At 46.0% G+C, this 21,527-nt stretch overlaps 1 protein-coding gene and 1 long non-coding RNA gene across 11 annotated transcripts in view; one reads left to right on the forward strand and one right to left on the reverse strand.

Moving 5' to 3' along the window:
* The first annotated feature begins 496 nt into the window (after positions 1-496).
* Positions 497-3,513, forward strand: LOC112914561 (uncharacterized). The gene is made up of 3 exons (XR_003233886.2): positions 497-636; positions 2,376-2,517; positions 2,688-3,513. It is a non-coding gene; the product is annotated as an uncharacterized lncRNA (long non-coding RNA).
* Positions 3,514-3,774: 261 nt separating this feature from the next.
* The window catches only part of SLC41A3 (solute carrier family 41 member 3), a 91,288-nt gene continuing 73,535 nt past the window's right edge, over positions 3,775-21,527 (reverse strand). For 8 of the 10 annotated variants that reach the window (XM_072720114.1, XM_025991617.2, XM_072720115.1 and 5 more), the window contains 5 exons: positions 20,284-20,428; positions 19,059-19,138; positions 16,905-17,039; positions 5,859-6,007; positions 3,775-4,668 (listed from right to left, as the gene is read on the reverse strand). In XM_072720114.1, the coding sequence (XP_072576215.1) occupies positions 4,459-4,668; positions 5,859-6,007; positions 16,905-17,039; positions 19,059-19,138; positions 20,284-20,428 (719 nt within the window). In that variant the 3' untranslated portion in view covers positions 3,775-4,458. The remainder of the gene's footprint in view (positions 4,669-5,858; positions 6,008-16,904; positions 17,040-19,058; positions 19,139-20,283; positions 20,429-21,527) is intronic. The other 2 variants (XM_072720117.1, XM_072720118.1) reach the window with 1 other exon arrangement.

The following is a 21,527-nucleotide window of genomic DNA, read 5'->3' on the forward strand; positions in this document are numbered from 1 at the left end:
CATCAGTCACCGAACAAGTGCCTCATCCATTACATGCCTAGAAATTCTCATCTACAGGGCCACACCTTGCCCCATATTTTGAGGGGCTTCAGTGGACAAACAACCCAGGATACATAATACGCATTTAAGAACTCATTTTGGCATAGTCCTTTGTGTGGAACACACATAGGAAGCACACATGCTCGTGGTCAGCCCACAGATCGTGAAAGGTATGGATGTAGGTTCCACCCTCCACCATGCAGGTCGACATCTGTCAGAGTTGGGGCAAATTCTCATGCATGATTGAAGCCTATGACAGCGCCTCCCAACCCTTCTCCCGACAGTACTTGGCTATCAATCCTCTAGTCTCTACTTCCATGACTTGGACTATTTACATACCTTGTGGTCAAACACATGGTATTTGTGTTTCTGTGATTGGCATATTACACTTACAATAATGCTCTCTAGCTTCGAGTCAGTAAGGGTCTGAGAATCCACTAGAAAGATTCAGGAGACAGTTGACTGACCACACTCTCAATGAAAGTAGAAGGAGTGGTTGGGCCCCTCCCTAACAACAAGATTGCTAATGCCATGTTTCCCTAGATTTGTGTGTGGAGAACCTTGAGGATTGAAGGAATGAGATGGGAAAATCTCCAGGTAGGAAACAATGCTGAGTAAACCCAATAGGAGAGATTTCCTGGGGAAAGTTGGGTTAGAGCTGCACATTTGAAGACTGAGCAAGTTGCATATGAAATCAGATAAGAAAATGAGTTATGTGTAGGAATCACATTTGCCCACTTTATAATTTCGTGCCATAATAGTAGAAAACAAGCCTTCAGTGTGCAGGGTTTGTGGACATCTGTTCTCACTTTCTAAAAAGTACCTTTCCCTACACTTTCCCCTCTTTGCCAAAATCAAATGTCCAATCTCGGTTCTGTCTGGTTGACATCACTTGGGAATGAAAGAGTTAGGATCTTTCTTGTCATTGACCTCCAGGGCACATAATCTGTGGCGACACAAGAACTCGCTCCCAGATACCTGAGCCTGGAGACCTGTAGGCTGTGCCAGGTGGTGGGTGGGAAGTAAAGTCTATAACTGACAGGACATGTCACATCATGTTCATGTCTCTGTCCTCACTTTGCCTCCTCCTCCAAGACCTCTCGTGCAGCTGGATTCATTAAAGACTATTTGCTGTGGGGCTCTGCATGTGCTCCATTCTAGTTTGGGCCTTGCCACCCTCCACACCTCACCTGAGTGTGATGTAGAAATGTGTTTCCTTCTTAGTGCGACCTCTGCACACATGCTCTGGAAGTTCTCAGTGGATGGTAGGATTTCTTTTCTTTCTTTTTTTTTTTTTGTTTGTTTTGTTATTCTTTTAGACTTTTTTTAAATAATAAATTTATTTTTTATTGGTGTTCAATTTGCCAACATACAGAATAACACCCCAGTGCTCATCCCACCAAGTGCCCCCCTCAGTGCCCATCACCCATTCACCCCCACCCCCTGCCCTCCTCCCCTTCCACCACCCCTAGTTCATTTCCCAGAGTTAGGAGTCTTTATGTTCTATCTCCCTTTCTGATATTTCCTACCCATTTCTTCTCCCTTCCCTTCTATTCCCTTTCACTATTATTTATATTCCCCAAATGAATGAGAACATAATAATGTTTGTCCTTCTCCGATTGACTCATTTCACTCAGCATAATACCCTCCAGTTCGGATGGTAGGATTTCTAGAGGGCTGTGTCAAGGGGCTGTTGGGGCTCCACCACAGACTTATTCTCATGGACCTGCTCACCTGCCACCTGACATTGATCAGGTCCAGGACAGAGACTCTGGGGAGCAATCCAGGGGTCTCTGCTCCCCTCCAATCCAGTAGTACAGCCACACAACCCTGGCCCTGCCTCCTATCATGCCCCTGGTATCACCACACTCTGACATTTCCTCAAGCTTCTCCAGAACGTACATCCCCATCCTCTCTTTCCAACGTCTTGGGCAAACTCTGGCACGTAGCATGTGTTCATGTGGCCCTACTGTTATGGATATTGGAATAGAACTGTAGGTACGAAGTCAGAGGTCAACCTCCACAATACACAGGGGAAAAGACGCAGGCTGGGGAGGACCTAAGGAAGGGACAGATCATCTGGAATTCAGGGCACCTCAACCCTGGAGAAGTGAGGTCTAGGATATCACCGCCAATAGTTCTGTACTTTACTTTCCCCCACCCACCCTGAAATCATTGCTGCGCTGTCGATTGGAAACGAGTCTGTGGATTCAGGGGGTTCCAAGGAATGAAAAAATATGGTGCCTGTAATGTATTTGCTCCTTCATCCTTTTTCACTTCCTCTCTTTGCTCTCCACAGTTCCTCTTTATACCACTCATCCATTTTCTCTTTCTAGGACTCTGGCCCTGTAGATCCTGGTATCATCCAGGCACTGGAAGCCTTGCCTCATCAGGGTCTAGGAAATCTCTGCAGCCACTCTCACCCCCTTCCTTAGCACTGCCCTGCACCTGACCCTGGGCCTGCACCACTGATTCATGGTGAGTCATCTGTCCTGAATGGCCCAGCAGGGAGCCAGGCTGTGAGTCAAAAGCCAACCAATCTGGCTCTGCCCTAGACTCCCTGCACACGGTCTAGTTCTACCCTAGGTGACTCTGGTCATACTTGAAATCTTCCCTTCCTTTCAGCTGTCAAACCTTCTCCATTACAGGACCCTAAAGAAAGAGCAGAGGATGCAGTTTCTCAGCAGGAACACAAAGCCGTGTAAATGCGCAGTGCCTGCCATGAAAAGGGTAAGGGAAAGAAGTATACGTGTTACTCATCACTCCCTCAGCTTTCTTGGTGGGTCTGCAGCTTGATCAGCCAAAATGCCTAGGTAGCTGCTCTTGCCTAAGACCCCCGAAATAAGAGGATGGCCGACATCTATGCAGGCCACTGGAGGATGCCCTGAGCACATCCCCCAGGGACCCAGTAGCTACTCCCATCATGCAGCAGAGCATGAAGGGCTATGTCCGCCAGCAGCTGCTTCCCTTGGACGCAGGGCTCTGGGTGCCTGAAGGCCATCATGGGCAGGCCTGGAGGAGGTGTTGTGCATTCTTTGCTTTCTGAAGGGCACCCTTGATGCTGTTCTTCATCTACCTCTGCAGGACACAGCCCTGCCTTTGTAACAGGCTCAGGTCAGCAGAGAGCTTGCTCTGTTAATCACTAGTTGTGAAGAGACATTTGGGGGTGGTCCTGTGCTCCCCCTACCAGGCATCTGTTAAATGAGTGAAGGCACAGGGCACTCCAGTGCTCCTGCAAGCACGACTGCTCCCCTCTCCCAGATTTGCATTCCTCTGGCACATGGTAGGCCCTGGTATCAAGGTGGGAACATGATGGGATCCCCATTTTTGAGCATAGGTTTTTCTTGGTTGAGTGTTCACTTGGTTTTACAGATATGTAACTGGTTTTTAGAGCTCTCACAAAGCTGTTCTGGTCAGTGTGTTGTTTACTTGGTGTTTTCATTGGGGGAAGTTGGGCTGGAGTTTCCTAGTCTCCCATTCTGCTTTCCCATTCTCTCACAGTTTTCTTTTAAATTTATTTTTTGTTTTACCTTATTTGTAGTAATCATTTCAGACTATTAACTCTAAGAAATGAACAAGGGGTAGTGGAAAGGGAGGTCGGCGGGGGGATGGGGTGACTGGGTGACGGGCACTGAGGGAGGCACTTGACGGGATGAGCACTGGGGGTTATATGTTGGCAAGTCAAACTCCAGTAAAAAATATAAAAAAAAAAAAATAAAAGAGACAAAGGCCAAGTATAATATAATCTATGTTTTATTTTATACTTCCCTGATTGTTAAAATCTAAACAGAAGTTTTGCTTAAACATAAAAAGAAAAGGAGAAAACACATTGATAGGATTAAGTACTAGGAGCAGAAGGAGGTGTGCAAGGAAGGCTGTCCTGGAAAGGGTTGCACATTTGTAGGCACACCAGCAGAATGGCCCACAAAGCTTGGACCCAGTGAAGGCTGTGCTTAAGCCATAGCTCAGTCCTGAGGCTTGGGCATAGAAGGCGTCTCCTTCCTGCTCCTCCCCAATCCAAGCTGCATGGACACAGAACAGGGCCAGCATATCCCTTGAGTGCACTGGACATGTCTCTTCCTTCAGCATCTTCAGGCCAGAGTCCCCTGCTCTCCACACACACATGTGCACTTATGTGCACTCACCAAGCACAGGGGTACACACTTATGTCCAGGAACATGCAGTCACATCGACACACAAACAAAGCTTCTGATTTCAGACCTCCCTCACCCTCACAGGCTCAGGTTCCAACTCCAGAGTCAAGATGTGCGTCAGTGTCATTAGCAGACTGACAAAGGGCCACTGCAGAGGCAGGATGTCAACCATCCTTCCTGAGGACCCAGCCAGGGAGAAACTGTATTCTGTACCCTTCTGGTGTGAAGGAAAATTCTACTGAGCAACTGGGGCTGCCTGAGTTCATTAGGGAGGTCCAGATGCCGCTTCTGAGATGCCATCCAGCCCTGCTTCACTCCTCAATAACCAATTGATAAGAAAGCACAGAGTCAGGAGCCCAGTTCCTAGGAGGTCCCCCAGCCCTGTGAGATAGGGGATACAGTGGTTGTCTGGATCCAGGGCCTGGTGCCATGTCAGCCGAACCATCACTTCTGCCAGATACAGCAGAATTGTCACCTGGCAAGCAAGACACACACAAAAAGTGAAAACTAAGTCAGAAAGCCAAGTATCACTAAGAAACACTAGCAGATTTCAAAGGCAGAAACCAAGGTGACCATGTCAACTCCAGGGAGTTTCCTTCCTCTCACTTTTCTTGGGGTCAGTGCCCAGCTCTGAGCTCATGCAGAGGCAGAAAGGCCACCTTCATCCATACTTGCCTAGCCTCCCTCTCTGTGGTCAGGCCCTGCTCGTGTCATCCTTAGGTGTTAGACCATCTCTGCCACACCAGCTCCTCTCACTGTCCTTGGAAACTCAAGACACAGACCTTACTGGGACTTTAATTTGGGTTTTCTGGAAGCCCTTGGATGAACAGCTTTGGACAGTAAGCCATTCCTGAAAGTGCTACTGGCTAGTCTGCACAGTCCTAGCATTTCACTTCAGGGCTCCTTGGTCCCCTGACCCAGGCTGACTCCAGCCCCTTCCCTGATCAAGACAGTTTCTCACTGTACCCCAGCCTATCCTTCAGAGTCAGGGACATGCAGCAACTGCAAGTGTCCTAACTCAAGGAGATTTGAAAATGTCAGTCCCTGGTTCTAGCATTGCCCTCCTAGAATTGCACCTTGGTCCCAGGAGAGACACTGGCCATCTAGTCTGGGCAGACAGCCTGCAGAGTATTACCCAGAGGCAGGCATCAGCTTGACCTCTTTCATCATGTCCTTATAACCATCCAACCCTGACTAAAGTCCACATATACCTTTTAGTAACATCCCAGCAGGGTCTCTGCCCACCCTATCTGTGATGGGTTATGTGCATGGCCCATTTCATCAGCTAGATCTCCTCAAACAACTTGCTTCATGACAACTGGCTGCAACTTCAGGATCATCCTCTGATCCTCTGGTAAGGTGTGTCCAGCATGCTATATGTAGTACTGAGTGTTCCTTGTCAGGAGTGTACCTTATGAAGTGTGCAGTATAGCATGTGTTGTGTGTAATGTGCAGTGTGAAGTGTGCAATGCAGAATGTGGAGTGACCTCTGTGTCTGGATCATGCCCTTGGGCTTGCATAAGTTGACTTCTTAGAAGATGGGGGCTGTACCCTGCCATGTCCAGGAACCCACCACCCTTATCCCTTCAGCATCTTTCCCAGGACAAGGAGATAAATCTGACTAACCACCGAATGCTGTTCTGATATTGCTATAGTTATCCTTACCTGGATTAGGCTTGCTAGCAGATAGAACACCACAAAGATCTTACTGTTTGGGACCAAATGGCCTTCCACCAAGTAGATGATGTAGAAGAAAATCAGATGGCCTGGAACCACCAGAAAGAGCAGGACTCGGGCTGATATGGAATTAATTTCTGGAAAAGACAAAACCAAGGATGTTGTATGACCTGTTGGACAGCAGAGGCCACCTCGGCATGTGACCGTCTCCAGGGAGGCATCCACATTCATTTATCTACTACATGGGTGTTTACTGAGCACCTACTACATGGCAAGCATGTTCTAGCAGATGGGGATACAATCCTGTCCCTTCCCTCATGGAACTGACATTTTAGGGAAGGAAAAAAAACCCAGAAGTGAGTAGCAGAAACAAACAAGAAACATTATTTGAGATTGACCAGTTCTAAGGGGAAAATAAACCAGGGTAAGGTAGTAGAGAACAAAGTGTATATTAGTATGATGAATACTAGAGACTAGAAGCCCCCTAGAGAAGATGACATATAAGCTAACATATGAATCTGGAGGAGAGGACTCTGGGCAGAGGAAAGAGAACATGCAAGGGGCTTAAGGTGGAAGAGAGCTCTGGAATGTGGAAGAACAAAGGCTCAGCATGTGGAATTAGTAATCCATGGAAGGGTGGGACATTCATGGGGGGCCTCAGGCAGCCCCTTCCTCATGCTATACCTCTGGGATCTATTTGACACATTCTCTTTTGGCTTCAGCACTCAAAGAATTTGAGACTCTGCAAAAAGTATGACTTCTCTGTCCCAAACACTCACACTTTAAAAACTGTAACATGTGAATGCAACTGACTTCTCAAACAGAAATAGAGTTTCAATAAAAAGTCTCCACTTGTCTCTGAGTTAATATATTTCATCAAGCTAATAAGAAAGAGGAGGAATGATCATAAGGCTTAGAAGCTAAAAATACTACCATAAAATAATATGTAGAGAAAGGTGAGAATACTCAAGACTCCAAAATCTATTCATGAAAAAGTAGACAAGCTATGAAGATTCTTTGGAAAAAAAGTAAAAGCAAAATAAATAATTGCTATTGGCAGCTGACACTAAAACTCAAGAAAATCTATAGAAACACTACATAAATAAAAATTCAGTAAAATAGTTAGATGCTGGTATTACTGGGTGCCCTCCACAACCCAGATCCATGTGTTGTAAGCTAACCCTCAATGTGATTGTATTTGGAAATGATTAGGTTATAAGGGCACAACATTCATGAATGCCATTAGTGCTTATAATCTTTTAAGAGAGACCTCAAAAGGCTTCTTCGCCCCTTCCACCATGTTAACAACACAACGAAAAGACAACTGTCTAAGAACCAGGAAGCAGGCCATCACCAGACAGAATTTGTTAATGCCTTGACCTTGAACTTACACCCACCAAACTATAAAAAATAAGTTTCTTGTGTTTATGATAGACCCATTCTATACCTCCATTATAGCAGCCTGAACTAAGGTACAGAAATAATAGAGAAAAAGAAATAGATTTTCTGTATATAAATGACAAATCAGAAAATGTAATAGGAATTTCCCCTTAATACAAGATGGCTAGATATATTTCTTCCTATTCCTCTCATTAAATACAATTAAAACTCTTGAACATTATATATAAATCAAACATAAGAAGATTTAAAAAGGTGGAGGGGGGCGGGGCAAGATGGCAGAAGAGTAGGGTCCCCAAGTCACCTGTCCCCACCAAACTACCTAGATAACCTTCCAATCATCCTGACAATCTACAAATTCGGCCTGAGATTTAAAGAGAGGCCAGCTGGAACGCTACAGTGAGAAGAGTTCGCGCTTCTATCAGGCAGGAAGACGCGGAAAAAGAAATAAAGAAACAAAAGGCCTCCAAGGGGGAGGGGCCCCGCGAGGAGCCGGGCTGAGGCCGGGGCGAGTGTCCCCAGGACAGGAGAGCCCCGTCCCGAGGAGCAGGAGCTGCACCAACCTTCCCCGTGGAAAGGGGCCCGCAGGGAGTTAGAGCAGGACCCAGGAGGGCGGGGATGCCCTCGGGCTCCCGGGGACACTAACAGGCACCTGCGCCCCGGGAGAGTGCGCCGAGGTCCCTAAGGGTTGCAGCGCGCGGGAGCGCGAATCCAATAGCGCAGGCTCCGGAGCACAGGGCGCCGGGACACAGCCCAGGATCCGGCCTCCCTCCGAGATAGGCAGAGGCCGGGAGGGCACAGGACAGCAGGGACACTACTGCCCCGAGCTGAGCAGATCAGCGGCCCCGCCCCGGGGCATCCAGGCCCTGCAGACGGAGAGCCCCGGAGTTACTGCGGGAGCTGACTCCAGGGTCCCAGAGCTGCCCCCGCCACTGTAGCTTCCTCCCGGGGCCTCCCGGGGTGAACAACCCCCACTGAGCCCTGCACCAGGCAGGGGGCAGAGCAGCTCCCCCAAGTGCTAACACCTGAGAATCAGCACAGCAGGCCCCTCCCCCAGAAGACCAGCTAGACCGACCAGTTCCAGGGGAAGTCAAGGGACTTAAAGTATACAGAATCAGAGGATACTCCCTCGTGGTTTTTTTTTTTTTTTTTTTTTTTGCTTTTTGATTTGTTTGCTTCCCCCACCCTTTTTTTTCACCTTTCTTTCTTTTTCTTTTTCTTCTCTTTTTTCCTTTTTTTCATCCTTTTTTCTTTTTCTATTTTCTGTCCTTCTTTCTCTCCTCTCTTTTTCTCCTTTTTCCCAATACCACTTGTTTTTGGCCACTCTGCACTGAGCAAAATGACTAGAAGGAAAACTTCACCTCAAAAGAAAGAATCAGAAACAGTCCTCTCTCCCAGAGTTACAAAATCTGTATTACAATTCAATGTCAGAGAGCCAATTCAGAAGCACTATTAAAAAGCTACTGGTGGCTCTAGAAAAAAGCATAAAGGACACAAGAGACTTCATGACTGCAGAACTAAGATCTAATCAGGCAGAAGTTAAAAATCAATGAAATGAGGTGCAATCCAAACTAGAGGTCCTAAGACGAGGGTTAACGAGGTGGAAGAACGAGTGAGTGACAGAGAAGACAAGTTGATGGCAAAGAGGGAAACTGAGGAAAAAAGAGACAATTATAACATCCTGAGGATAGAGTAAGGGAAATAAATGACAGCCTAAGGAAGAAAAATCTACGTTTAATTGGGGTTCCCAAGGGCGTGGAAAGGGACAGAGGGCCAGAATATGTATTTGAACAAATCATAGCTGAAAACATTCCTAATCTGGGAAGGGAAACAGGCATTCGGATCCAGGAAATAGAGAGATCCCCCCCCTAAAATCAATAAAAACTACTCAACGCCTTGACATTGAATAGTGAAGCTTGCAAATTCCAAAGATAAAGAGAAGATCCTTAAAGCAGCAAGAGACAAGAAATCCCTAACTTATATGGGGAGAAAGATCAGATTAACAGCAGACCTCTCTACAGAGACCTGGCAGGCCAGAAAGGGCTGGCAGGATATATTCAGGGTCCTAAATGAGAGGAACATGCAGCCAAGAATACTTTATCCAGCAAGGCTCTCATTCAGAATGGAAGGAGAGATAAAGAGCTTCCAAGACAGGCAGGAACTGAAAGAATATGTGACCTCCAAACCAGCTCTGCAAGCAATCTTAAGGGGGACCCTTAAAATTCCTCTTTAAGAAGAAGTCCAATGGAACAATCCACAAAAACAGGGACTGAATAGGTATCAAGATACACTAAACTCACATCTTTCAAAAGTAACTCTGAACGTGAATGGGCTTAATGACCCCATCAAAAGGCGCAGGGTTTCAGACTGGATAAAAAAGCAGGACCCATCTATTTGCTGTCTACAAGAGACTCATTTTAGACAGAAGAACACCTACAGCCTGAAAATAAAAGATTAGAGAAACATATACCATTCAAATAGCCCTCAAAAGAAAGCAGGAGTAGCCATCCTTATATCAGATAAATTAAACTTTACCCCAAAGACTGTAGTGAGAGATGAAGAGGGACACTATATCATACTTCAAGGATCTATCCAACAAGAAGGGGAACCCAGGGTGGCGCAGCGGTTTAGCGCCTGCTTTTGGCCCAGGGCGGGATCCTGGAGACCTGGGATCGAATCCCACGTCGGGCTCCTGGTGCATGGAGCCTGTTTCTCCCTCTGCCTATGTCTCTGCCTCTCTCTCTCTCTCTGTGTGTGACTATCATAAATAAATAAAAATTTAAAAAATGTATCCAACAAGATGGCTTAACAATCATGAATATTTATGCCCCGAATGTGGGAGCTGCCCAGAATATCAATCAATTAATAACCAAAGTTAAGACATACTTAGAATACAATACACTTATACTTGGGGACTTCAATGTAGCACTTTCTACACTCGATAAGTCTTCTAAGAACAAGATCTCCAAAGAAAGAAGAGCTTTAAATGATACACTGGACCAGATGGATTTCACAGATATCTACAGAACTTTACATCCAAACTCAACTGAATACACATTTTTCTCAAGTGCACATGGAACTTTCTCCAGAAGAGACCACATACTGGGTCACAAATCAGGTCTGAACCGGTACCAAAAGATTGGGATCATCCCCTGTGTATTCTCAGAACATAATGCCTTGAAATTAAAACTAAATCACAACAATAAGTTTGGAAGGACGTCAAACACGTGGGGGTTAAGGACCATCCTGCTAAAAGATGAAAGGGCCAACCAGGAAAATAAGGAAGAATTTTAAAGATTCATGGAAATTAATGAGAATGAAGATACAACCATTCAGAATCTTTGGGATACAGCAAAAGCAGTCCTGAGGGGAAAATACATCTCAATACAAGCATTCATCCAAAAACTGTAAAGAACTCAAATACAAAAGCTAACCCTACACCTAAAGGAGCAAGAGAAAAAACAGCAAATAGATCCCACACCCAGCAGAAGAAGAGCGTTCATAAAGATTCAAGCAGAACTCAATGAAATCGAGACCAGAAGAACTGAGGAACAGATCAACAAAACCAGGAGCTGGTTCTTTGAAGGAATTAATAAGAGAGATAAACCATTAGCCAGCCTTATTAAAAGAGGAGAGAGAAGACTCAAATTAATAAAATCATGAATGAGAAAGGAGAGATCACTACCAACACCAAGGAAATACAAACGATTTTAAAAACATATTATGAACAGCTATACGCCAATAAATTGGGCAATCTAGAAGAAATGAATGCATTTCTGGAAAACCACAAACTACCAAGACTGGAACAGGAAGAAATAAAAAATATGAACAGGCCAATAACTAGGGAGGAGATTGAAGCGGTCATCAAACACCTCCCAAGACACAAAAGTCCAGGGCCAGATGGCTTCCCTGGGGAATTCTATGAAACGTTAAAGAAGAAACCATACCTATCCTACTAAAGCTGTTCAGAAAGATAGAAAGAGATGGAGTACTTCCAAACTGGTTCTATGAGGCCAGCATCACCTTAATTCCAAAACCAGACAAAGACCCCACCAAAAAGGAGAATTATAGACCAATATCCCTGATGAACGTGGATGCAAAAATTCTCAACAAGATACTAGCCTGTAGGATACAACAGTACATTAAGAAGATTATTCACCATGACCAAGTGGGATTTATCCCCGGGATGCAAGGCTGGTTCAACACTCGTAAAACAATCAATGTGATTCATCATATCAGCAAGAGAAAAAACAAGAACCATAATATCCTCTCAACAGATGCAGAGAAAACATTTGACAAAATACAGCATCCATTCCGGATCAAAACTCTTCAGAGTGTAGGGATAGCGGGAACATTCCTCAACATCTTAAAAGCCATCTACAGAAAACCCACAGCAAATATCATTCTCAATGGGGAAGCACTGGGAGCCTTTCCCCTAATTTCAGGAACAAGACAGGGATGTCCACTCTCACCACTGCTATTCAACATAGTACAGGAAGTCCTAGCCTCAGCAATCAGACAACAAAAAACATAATAGGCATTCAAATTGGCAAAGAAGAAGTCAAACTCTTTCTCTCTTCGACGATGACTTGATACACTACATAGAAAACCCAAAAGACTCCACCCCAAGATTGCTAGAACTCATACAGCAATTTGGCAGTGTGGCTGGATACAAAATCAATGCCCAGAAGTCAGTGGCATTTCTTGTTTTTTTTTTAAGTTTTTATTTTTTTTATCTTTTTAAAAATAATACATTTATTTTTTATTGGTGTTCAATTTGCCAACATACAGAATAATACCCAGTGCTCATCCCGTCAAGTGCCCTCCTCAGTGCCCACCACCCAGGCACCACCATCCGCCGTCCTCCTCCCCTTCCACCACCCCTAGTTCATTTCCCAGAGTTAGGAGTCTCTCATGTTCTGTCTCCCTTTCCGATATTTCCCACACATTTCTTCTCCCTTCCCCTCTATTCCCTTTCACTATTATTTATATATCCCAAATGAATGAGACCATATAATGTTTGTCCTTCTCTGATTGACTTACTTCACTCAACATAATACCCTCCAGTTCCTCCCATGTCGAAAAAAATGGTGGGTATTTGTCATTTCTAATGGCTGAGGAATATTCCATTGTATACATAAACCACATCTTCTTTATCCATTCATCTTTCCATGGACACCGAGGCTCCATCCACAGTTTGGCTATTGTGGACATTGCTGATATAAACATCGGGGTACAGGTGTCCCGGCGTTCCATTGCATCTGTATGTTTGGGGTAAATCCCCAGCAGTGCAATTGCTGGGTTGTAGGGCAGGTCTATTTTTAACTCTTTGTAGAACCTCCACACACTTTTCAGAGTGGCTGCACCTGTTCACATTCTCAGTGGCATTTGTATACACTAACAATGAGACTGAAGAAAGAGAAATTAAGGAGTCTATCCCATTTACAATGGCACCCAAAAGGATAAGATACCTAGGAATAAACCTAACCAAAGAGGGAAAGGATCTATACCCTAAAAACTATAGAACCTTTTTGAAAGAAACTGAGGAAGACACAAAGAGATTGAAAATATTCAATGTTCATGGATTGGAAGAATTAATATTGTGAAAATGTCAATGTTACCCAGGGCAATTTACACGTTTAATGCAATCCCTATCAAAATACCATGGACTTTTCAGAGAATTAGAGCAAATTATTTTAAGATTTGGGTGGAATCATTAAGAACCCCAAATAGCCAGGGGAATTTTAAAAAAGAAAACCATAGCTGGGGACTTCACAATGCCAGATTTCAGGCTGTACTACAAAGCTGTGGTCATCAAGACAGTGTGGTACTGGCACAAAAATAAACACATAGATCAATGGAACAGAACAGAGAATCCAGAAGTGGACCCTCAACTTTATGGTAAACTAATATTTGATAAAGGAGGAAAGACTATCCACTGGAAGAAAGACAGTCTCTTCAATAGATGGTGCTGGGAAAATTGGACATCCACATGCAGAAGAATGAAACTAGACCACTCTCTTGCACCATACACAAAGATAAACTCAAAATGGATGAAAGATCTACATGTGAGACAAGATTCCATCCAAATCCTAGAGGAGAACACAGGCAACACCCTTTTTGAACTCGGCCACAGTAACTTCTTACAAGATACATCCACGAAGGCAAAAGAAACCAAAGCAAAAATGATCTATTGGGACTTCATCAAGATAAGAAGCTTTTGCACAGCAAAGGATACAGTCAACAAAACTCAAAGACAACCTACAGAATGGGAGAAGATATTTGCAAATGACGTATCAGATAAAGGGCTAGTTTCCAAGATCTATAAAGAACTTATTAAACTCAACACCAAAGAAACAAATAATCCAATCATGAAATGGGCAAAAGACATGAAGAGAAATCTCACAGAGGAAGAAATATACATGGCCTACACGCACGTGAGAAAATGCTCTGCATTACTTACCATCAGGGAAATACAAATCAAAACCACAATGAGATACCACCTCACACCAGTGAGAATGGGGAAAATTAACAAGGCAGGAAACCACAAATGTTGGAGAGGATGTGGAGAAAAGGGAACCCTCTTGCACTGTTGGTGGGAATGTGAACTGGTGCAGCCACTCTGGAAAACTGTGTGGAGGTTCCTCATAGAGTTAAAAATAGACCTGCCCTACGACCCAGCACTTGCACTGTTGGGGATTTACCCCAAAGATACAGAGGCAGTGAAGTGCCGGGACACCTGCACCCCGATATTTATAGCAGCAATATCCACAATAGCCAAACTGTGGAAGGAGCCTTGGTGTCCATCAAAAGATGAATGCATAAGGAAGATGTGGTTTATGTATACAATGGAATGTTACTCAGCCATTAGAAACGACAAATACCCACCATTTGCTTCAACGTGGATGGAACTGGAGGGTATTATGCTGAGTGGAGTAAGTCAATCAGAGAAGGACAAACATTATATGGTCTCATTCATGTGGGAAATATAAATAGTAGTGAAAAGCAATTAAGGGGAAAGGAGAAAAAATAAGTGGGAAATATCAGAAAGGGAGAGAGAACGTGGAAGGCTCCTATATCTGGGAAACGAACTATGGGTAGTTGAAGGGGAGGAGGGCAGGGGGTGGGGGTGACTGGGTGGCGGACACTGAGGTGGGCACTTGACGGGATGAGCACTGGTTGTTATGCTGTATGTTGGCAAATTGAACACCAGTATAATATAAATTTATTATTAAAAAATAAAATAAAAAGGTGGAGAGGAAAGATGAGCTGGCCAGAGACCTAGGGACATGACCAAGAACACAGAGGGGAGTTCTTGAGTTGTTTTGGTGTTGGAGGGAGTGTTGCTTTATATATCCCAGACCAGATGCTGGAGAAGTCAGAAACCCAGAAATTTCAATGGCCATAGACCAAAAAAAAAAAAAAAAAAAATCAATACAAGCCTGCTTCGTCTAACCAAAGAGCCAAAAGTGGGACAGCCTAGCACAACACAAAACTTTTAGACAACAACTGCTCTATTCCAGTCAAACATCACAGGAAAAATGACAGCCCCACTTCCATCACAAAGATCCAAGCTGGTGCCTTGACTTCTAGGTGGAATATGGCACTCATCATTTCCAGTTGAGGTGTGATAGAAAAGGCTTAGTGGAAAGTAAGTGGTACTCTGCTTGGTGGTAATGAGATCCCCACCCCATCTTGTCTGTGAAGTCCATGTGGGCAGCAATAAGAAGGCATCTCTCTCCTTCTCCGTCAGGGTGGTGTCAGACCACCAGCAATGAGGTGCTTCTCTTCCCTCAGTGTGTGAATGGAGATGGTATGGATGGTGGGGGAGGGGGGTGGAAATCTGGGATTCTACCCAAACCACTCCCCAGCAGTAAGGAAGCAATGCATTCCATTTCCTTCAGTGGTGCAGTGTCAGGAGAGGTAACTGAAAAAGACTTCGATGAGACCCAGAGTTTTGTAACCTATACCTTGAATGCCTGTGATTCACTCTGAAATCCCTTCTTATAAAAGAAATAAAATTTCAATGTGATGAGAAAAGACAACCAACAGACACTAAGAATGAGATGATGCAGATGGAATTATCTAAAAGCAATTTTAATGGATCCATTATAAAAGTGCTTCAACCAGCAATTACAAATATACTTGAAACAAATGTTGAAAATAGAAAGTTTTGGTAAAAAACAAAACAAAACAAAGTCTCCAGAAAGAAACAAGATTCAAGGCAGACCCATGTGGAAACTTTATAACTGAAAAAGCACAATAGCCAAAAAAACCAAAACAAATCAATGAAAGGATGAATAGCAGAGTTAGGGAAGAGGAAAGAATCTTTGAACTTGAAGAAAAAACATGGAAATTAGCCAGTCTGAACAAGAGAGAGTAAATTCGTTGGGGAAAAATCGAACAGAGCTTCAAGGGCTTGTGGGACTGTAACAGAAGATCCCCCATTCATGTCATCAGGATATCAGAGGAAAAGAAGAGAGTGGGGCTGAAAGCATATTTGAAAAAAAATCATGGCTTAAAATTTCCCAAATTTGCCAAAAGATAAATCCATGTATTCAAGGAGCTGAGTGAACTCCAAATACAGTAAACCCTAAGAAATCCACACCAATGTGCATCATAACTCAAAGACTATAAAGCAAGGAAAACAAAAGATAAATGTCACCCTGTGTATACAATAAAAACAATTTGAATGACAGCAATTTCTCCTCAGAACCAGAGAAGTCAGAAGAAAGTGGTACATTTTTCAAGTGCTGAAAAAGAACCATCAACCCAGAATTTTACATCCAGCAAAAATATCCTTCTAGGATGTGCCAGCAAACTTATACTAAAAGAATGGCTAGTATTTGAAACAGAAAGGAAATGATAAAAGAAAATGCAATGGGAGAAAAGATCCAATTTTTAAAAGTAATCAAAAGAAAAAAGACCTGTGATGGTTTCCAGTGGTTCTCAGAATAGAATCCAGTCTCCCTTCCTCAAGCTTCAAGGCCCTAAAATAATTAACTCCTCTTTACCTCTCTGGTCTCAGCTTCCTCCATCCCCTCCCCTGCTCATTATGCTCAGGTCTTACTGGCCTTTCACTTCTTCAGACTTACCAAGCTCCTTCCTGCTTCTGGGCCTTTGCTCATGCCGTCCCCCTGCCCCCACCCCCACCTCAAGCACTCCTGCATGCATCCCCCCCACCCTCCCCTCGCATCATCCCCTGCCCCCTGTGATCCTCAGAGAGGAACTTTCTAAACCCAAATCTCAGTATCTCCTGAAATTCCTTTCAATGCACCCTGTGCTTCTGTATTTTAAAAGATACCACAATTTGTAGTTAAAGGTCCCTTTTTTGGTGTGTTTATCTGCTCTTCTGGACTATGCATATCCCTGTGGACAAGAATCATGTATCTCTGACTCATCACTGCACCTAGGACCTGCCAGACCTTCAGTAAATACTTGAATGAATCAGTAAGTCAACTAGAGGCAGGGTGGAGAGTCAAGTCTCTGGGAGGAAGAGCTGCGTCCTTGAAGATGATCTGTGCTGAGGTCGGTACTGGTCTTAGGCATCTGTCACTACAGACCAGAGTCCAGTGACAGCAAGTTTTACTTGTTTAAAGAAGTGGCTGTGTGGCCTCTGGAACACACCAGACCCACCTGAGGTACAGAACGTGGAGCATGGGTTAGGCCAAAACTGTTTCATCCAGAGGGGTAGGACACCAGGCGTGCTCCACATGTGCAGGTAGGTGGAGATCCGGCTGGTCTGGATGGCCACCAGATTGCCACCAACACCTGGGAGGAGGAAAAGAATGTTGTTTCTCCTCCCTTATTTTAAGTCTATGTCCTCCAGGAAGCCTTCCTTGACTGATTCAGCACTGTATCTCTTCTTCATCCCTACCACTTGGTCACAGATCTTGTTTGGCCCCAAGCAAGGGTAAACTGGACTTTGTGAGTGAGGTATCAAGGTGACAACTGCATCACCTTGACAGCTACCTCTTATGGTGAAGGAAGTATGACCGGAAAAGTAGGTTTTTAACATGTATGTGTTGGGCAAAGGGATGAGTGTGAAGGGGGAGGGGGGGATGGAGGACAGTGACGGGAAGGTCTATGGAAGGTATCTTGATATGCCACTCAAGGAACCAGATTACAGACTGGAACATCTGAGATCATGAAAGGATATTTTTTATCCTAAGGTGGGAAGGAGACAGAAAAGAAAGTGGGGGACAGCAGCAAGGAAGAGGAGAAAACGGATGCAACGGGTCTGGGGCTTATTGCTGAGGCCCCTGCTTCCACAGTGAGCAGACTGTGCCCACTCTGACAGGACCATGGGGACCAGGTGACAGAAGCCATGCCAAGGTACCTCTTCAGGGCCAGGATTTGGGGCTGGCTGAGAATGGGGCCAACCCATAGCCATCTCCTTTAGAGGGTGGGTGGACTGCCCCCATTCTATTTCCTCAGCCCCCTGGGGAACAACCCCTCACTGGGCCAGATATGCCCCAGTGAGCTCCAGAGGGAGAAACCAACTGCCCTGGATACAAAAAATGGTCTATGGGCAGAGCACAGTTGCAGATCTATCTTGCTAGACCCTCATGATTTAAAAAAAAAAATGAAAAAACTTTTAAGAAGTAAGTCACATTAATTGCTAGCTTCTCCTAACAAGTCAGGTCAGGCCACTCCAGACCTCCATTCTTGCCAAGCAGCTACTGGCTGGAGCTGAGCAGGCCCCACTCTGTCCACACCAGGAACATGTGCCGCAGTGTGACCTGTTCCCTGCTACTCCTTACCACCCTGTTACTGTCACACCTGCTGAGAGCATTCAAACTACTCATGTGACCCCAGAGGCATCTCACTTGGTGACATCCATGGAAATCTTTCCAGGTTTTAAACACTGGGGCCTTATCTGGCTACTGCTGCCCTGTAGGTGGCCAGCCCCTTGTGCTGGGAGAAAAACCTGCTGGGTGGCCCACTGACATGCAAGGAACTATCACCAGGGCTCCCACAGAAGTAAGGAGAAGGAGTGCTCAAGGGTCTTTGAAGCCTGTTTCTGCAGTCCCAGAGCACCAGGGCCTGGGACCAAGCAAAGTGCGCAATAAGTCATCATGTTTGGTTCCTCTCCCAACCAGCTGGTCCCATTTACAGCTCCTTATCAGAAGCTGGACATGAACCAAGCTTTCGTTAAAAGAGAGGTCCTCACCACAAATGCCCACAGAGTCTAAGCCTAGAACATGAATCAGTGAAGGGTCAGGTGAAAGACTATGGGGAATGGAGGCGATTCAGGCAAAGCCGTCAGCACAAGTCGTCTCTCAGGGGGAGCTGGTTCTCACCTCACCCAGAGCATAAATTCATTATTGTCATAGCCTTACTTTTTAAGGAGAAGACTGAAGTCCACATTTTTATGTACAAATGTCTGAGTTTTTAATATCATCAATGAATCTAAGTTTAAAAACATATAAAGCCAAACCATGACACCCCAGTTCTGAAGCCACCTGCAGTCCGCAGGAGCCAGTAAACCCTGGCTAAGACACTGTGCTTTTAAGGTGGGGGATTTAGCTCCATGGGAAGCTCAAGTCTCTGTGGTGACTATGAAGAAAAGGGTGTGGGCTGGTGGAGCAGTGGGCAGGGCTTTCTCCTCGGGGGTCTCCTTCCACCTGAGACAAGCCAACCCAGCAGCCACTGCCCAGCAGAAGCATGGTCATGGCTGTTTCCAGACTCGGCCTCTGAGGGTGTGGGGCCAGATCTCTGAAGGGGCTGCTGTGCGGGTCCCACCATCCCGGCCCCAGGGCCCCAGGTGACGCTGCTGCCAGGACCTACCACAGATGATGGGAGTAAATATGGCCATGCCCTGGTACTGCTGTTTAGAAATAGTCTTGTTCAAGATGAGACCTCCAAAACTGGGGAGAAGGTAGAGGACAAATGGTTAGTTTACCCTTGTAGGTGACCCGCTTCACCCCTATATGGGATGTTTCATCAGCGTTGCCCTCTCAGCTTAGTGAATACTCTCCTGATTCCTCCACAAAATCTGTTATAGCTAAGCTGGTTTCCCCGGGGTCCCCTGCACTACGCACACTTGCTGGTCCACCTCTGTTCTGAGCCTCTGCTATTCCAGAAGGCCCGTCAGATAATGTCAGCCCATTAAAAAAGTATGACAAACTCTGTTCCAAGGCCACCTAGCTGGCTGGGCTCTCCCACGTGACAGCGCCTGAACTGCCACTGAAATGCTTGTTTCCTGAGCAGAAAATGGAACCTGCAGGAGCATCCTCATGCTCCTTGTTCTCAAGGATGCCACAACAAGACCTCACTCCCACCAGCCCCTGTAGCTTAGCAACGGCTGCCCTGCCCCTCCAGCCCTGGACAGGTTCAATTGGTCCGTAAAAGGATCCCAGGAGCTTTCTGGAAGCAACAACATCTAGACCATAACAGCATCTCCCTGAGATTTACAGTTAGAGAGCACCTCAGAAAAGACTGGGGTGACCCCCATCCAGGTCTACTAACAGAAAGGGCTCTGGAGGATGGAGTTTGAGGGTGGAAGACCTGAGCTCAGCTGAAGGGCCCAGGACCACTCATCCCTCAGCCCCCCAGGTCCCACCAGCTCTGCTGTACAAATGGTGTCCACAGAGCTGTTGCCTTGGAGCCTGCAGCCTAGCAGGGGTGAGGGACTCCCTGCAGCCTAGCAGGGGTCGAGGCCAGTGAGAGCTCTGGCATCCCAGGAGGGGAGACCCAGGGTCCTGCAGCACCATGAGGGGACCATGGCGGCAGTGCACTCATCTGATATTCCCAGGTTCAGCTCTTCCTGGCTCTCCGGTGCTCCTGAAATTGTAAATAGGACTGCCTCTCAGAATAAGGAAGGCCTAAGGTTCTTGGTGAGAGGGAAAGAGATGAAGAACAAAGAGGTATGACTCAACCAGCACCATGATCATGGAGGAAGTGAGTGCCACCCTGGCTCCAGCTCTGCAGCTCTTAGGCTACTCTCCTTGTCCACAGGGCTGGGTGTGGCATGGGAAGGGAGAAGGTGGTGGCAGCCCTCACTCACACTCACCTGCTGATGACCATCGCTAAGATGATTGGGAACCACCCGAACTTCAGGATCTTCATGATGGGTGGGTTCTGCTTGGCAATGAGGACCCACATGGGGATCAGGGCCATGAAGCCAATACAGACCAGCGGTGTTAGATATCGATTTTCTGTGGGGAGAGAGGGGATGTGTGCCAGGGCACATGAGCATGGCCTGCTGGGCCAGAGCCTAGGCTGCAAAGATGAGGGGTAGGCTGAGAGCTAAGGGTGCTAGAGGTCTGAGGAGACACTTTTGTCCCTGGCAGCTTAAGGTAGACCACCTAACATCTCTCAAAGAATTTTTTACCATCTTATTAAAGCAACTTGGAGAAGCTCCTCTTTGTCCTCACTTCTCTTTTTTGCTATTTTCTTGACATAAGTACCCTCTTCCATCTCCTCCCACCCCAACCTTATTATTATTATTAACGGTGCATTGGTGGAATTGTGACATGGGTGAGTTGTGTGCTCAGTGCTTCCCAAGCACAAACTCATTTCATGTTCTCAGCTACTCCTCAGATGGGCATATGTGAGACTACAGTGCAAAGAGGCGGCCCACCAGGATTCAAGCCAACACACAGAAATCAGGACTGAAGCCAGAGTTAATGATGCCAGTCCTGCTGCTGGCTGAGGCCAGCCCAAGGTGACCTTCTTGGCAACCAAGAGTCTCCTAGGGCCCAGAACATGGCCAGCTTTGCAGCTACTCATGCCCTCTGTCCTTTTCTCAAGCTGGAGTGAGCCATGAAAATGGACTGATGCCACCTGCCCCCCTGGCACTCAGGGTTGTGACCATGTTCAGAATCCACACTTAACTAGATCCAAACAATTATGGGTGGCCAGCTTAGGGGGCAAGTGACCACTGTGATGCTCAGAGGGGAGTAGTCAGCTGTGCAGACCTAGCCGGTGAGAACCATCTGGCAAGAGGCATGCTGCCTATCTACACGGCCCAGGGTGTGAGCAAAGCTCGGTGCTCCCAGGGCAGACCTGGGGAGACCCCTGGCAGAATCAGGCCCTTGGCCTCGAGGGCTTGTCATATAAGATGTGTCAGTGCCTTCCTCGGCTGCTGACCAGGACACTGGGCTACCTTCGGAGGAGCCATGGGCCTCTCCTGCCTCACATGGGTACAGAGAGCACAGGCTACTGCCGCTGCCCATGGCTGTGACATTCATCCTTGGGAGTCCCTTCCTGGGGTTTGTATGCGTCCAGTGTGAATTGCCTTCCCATTGAACTCTG

The sequence above is a fragment of the Vulpes vulpes genome, chromosome 9 (genome assembly GCF_048418805.1).
Source record: "Vulpes vulpes isolate BD-2025 chromosome 9, VulVul3, whole genome shotgun sequence".
Lineage (NCBI taxonomy): Eukaryota > Metazoa > Chordata > Mammalia > Carnivora > Canidae > Vulpes > Vulpes vulpes.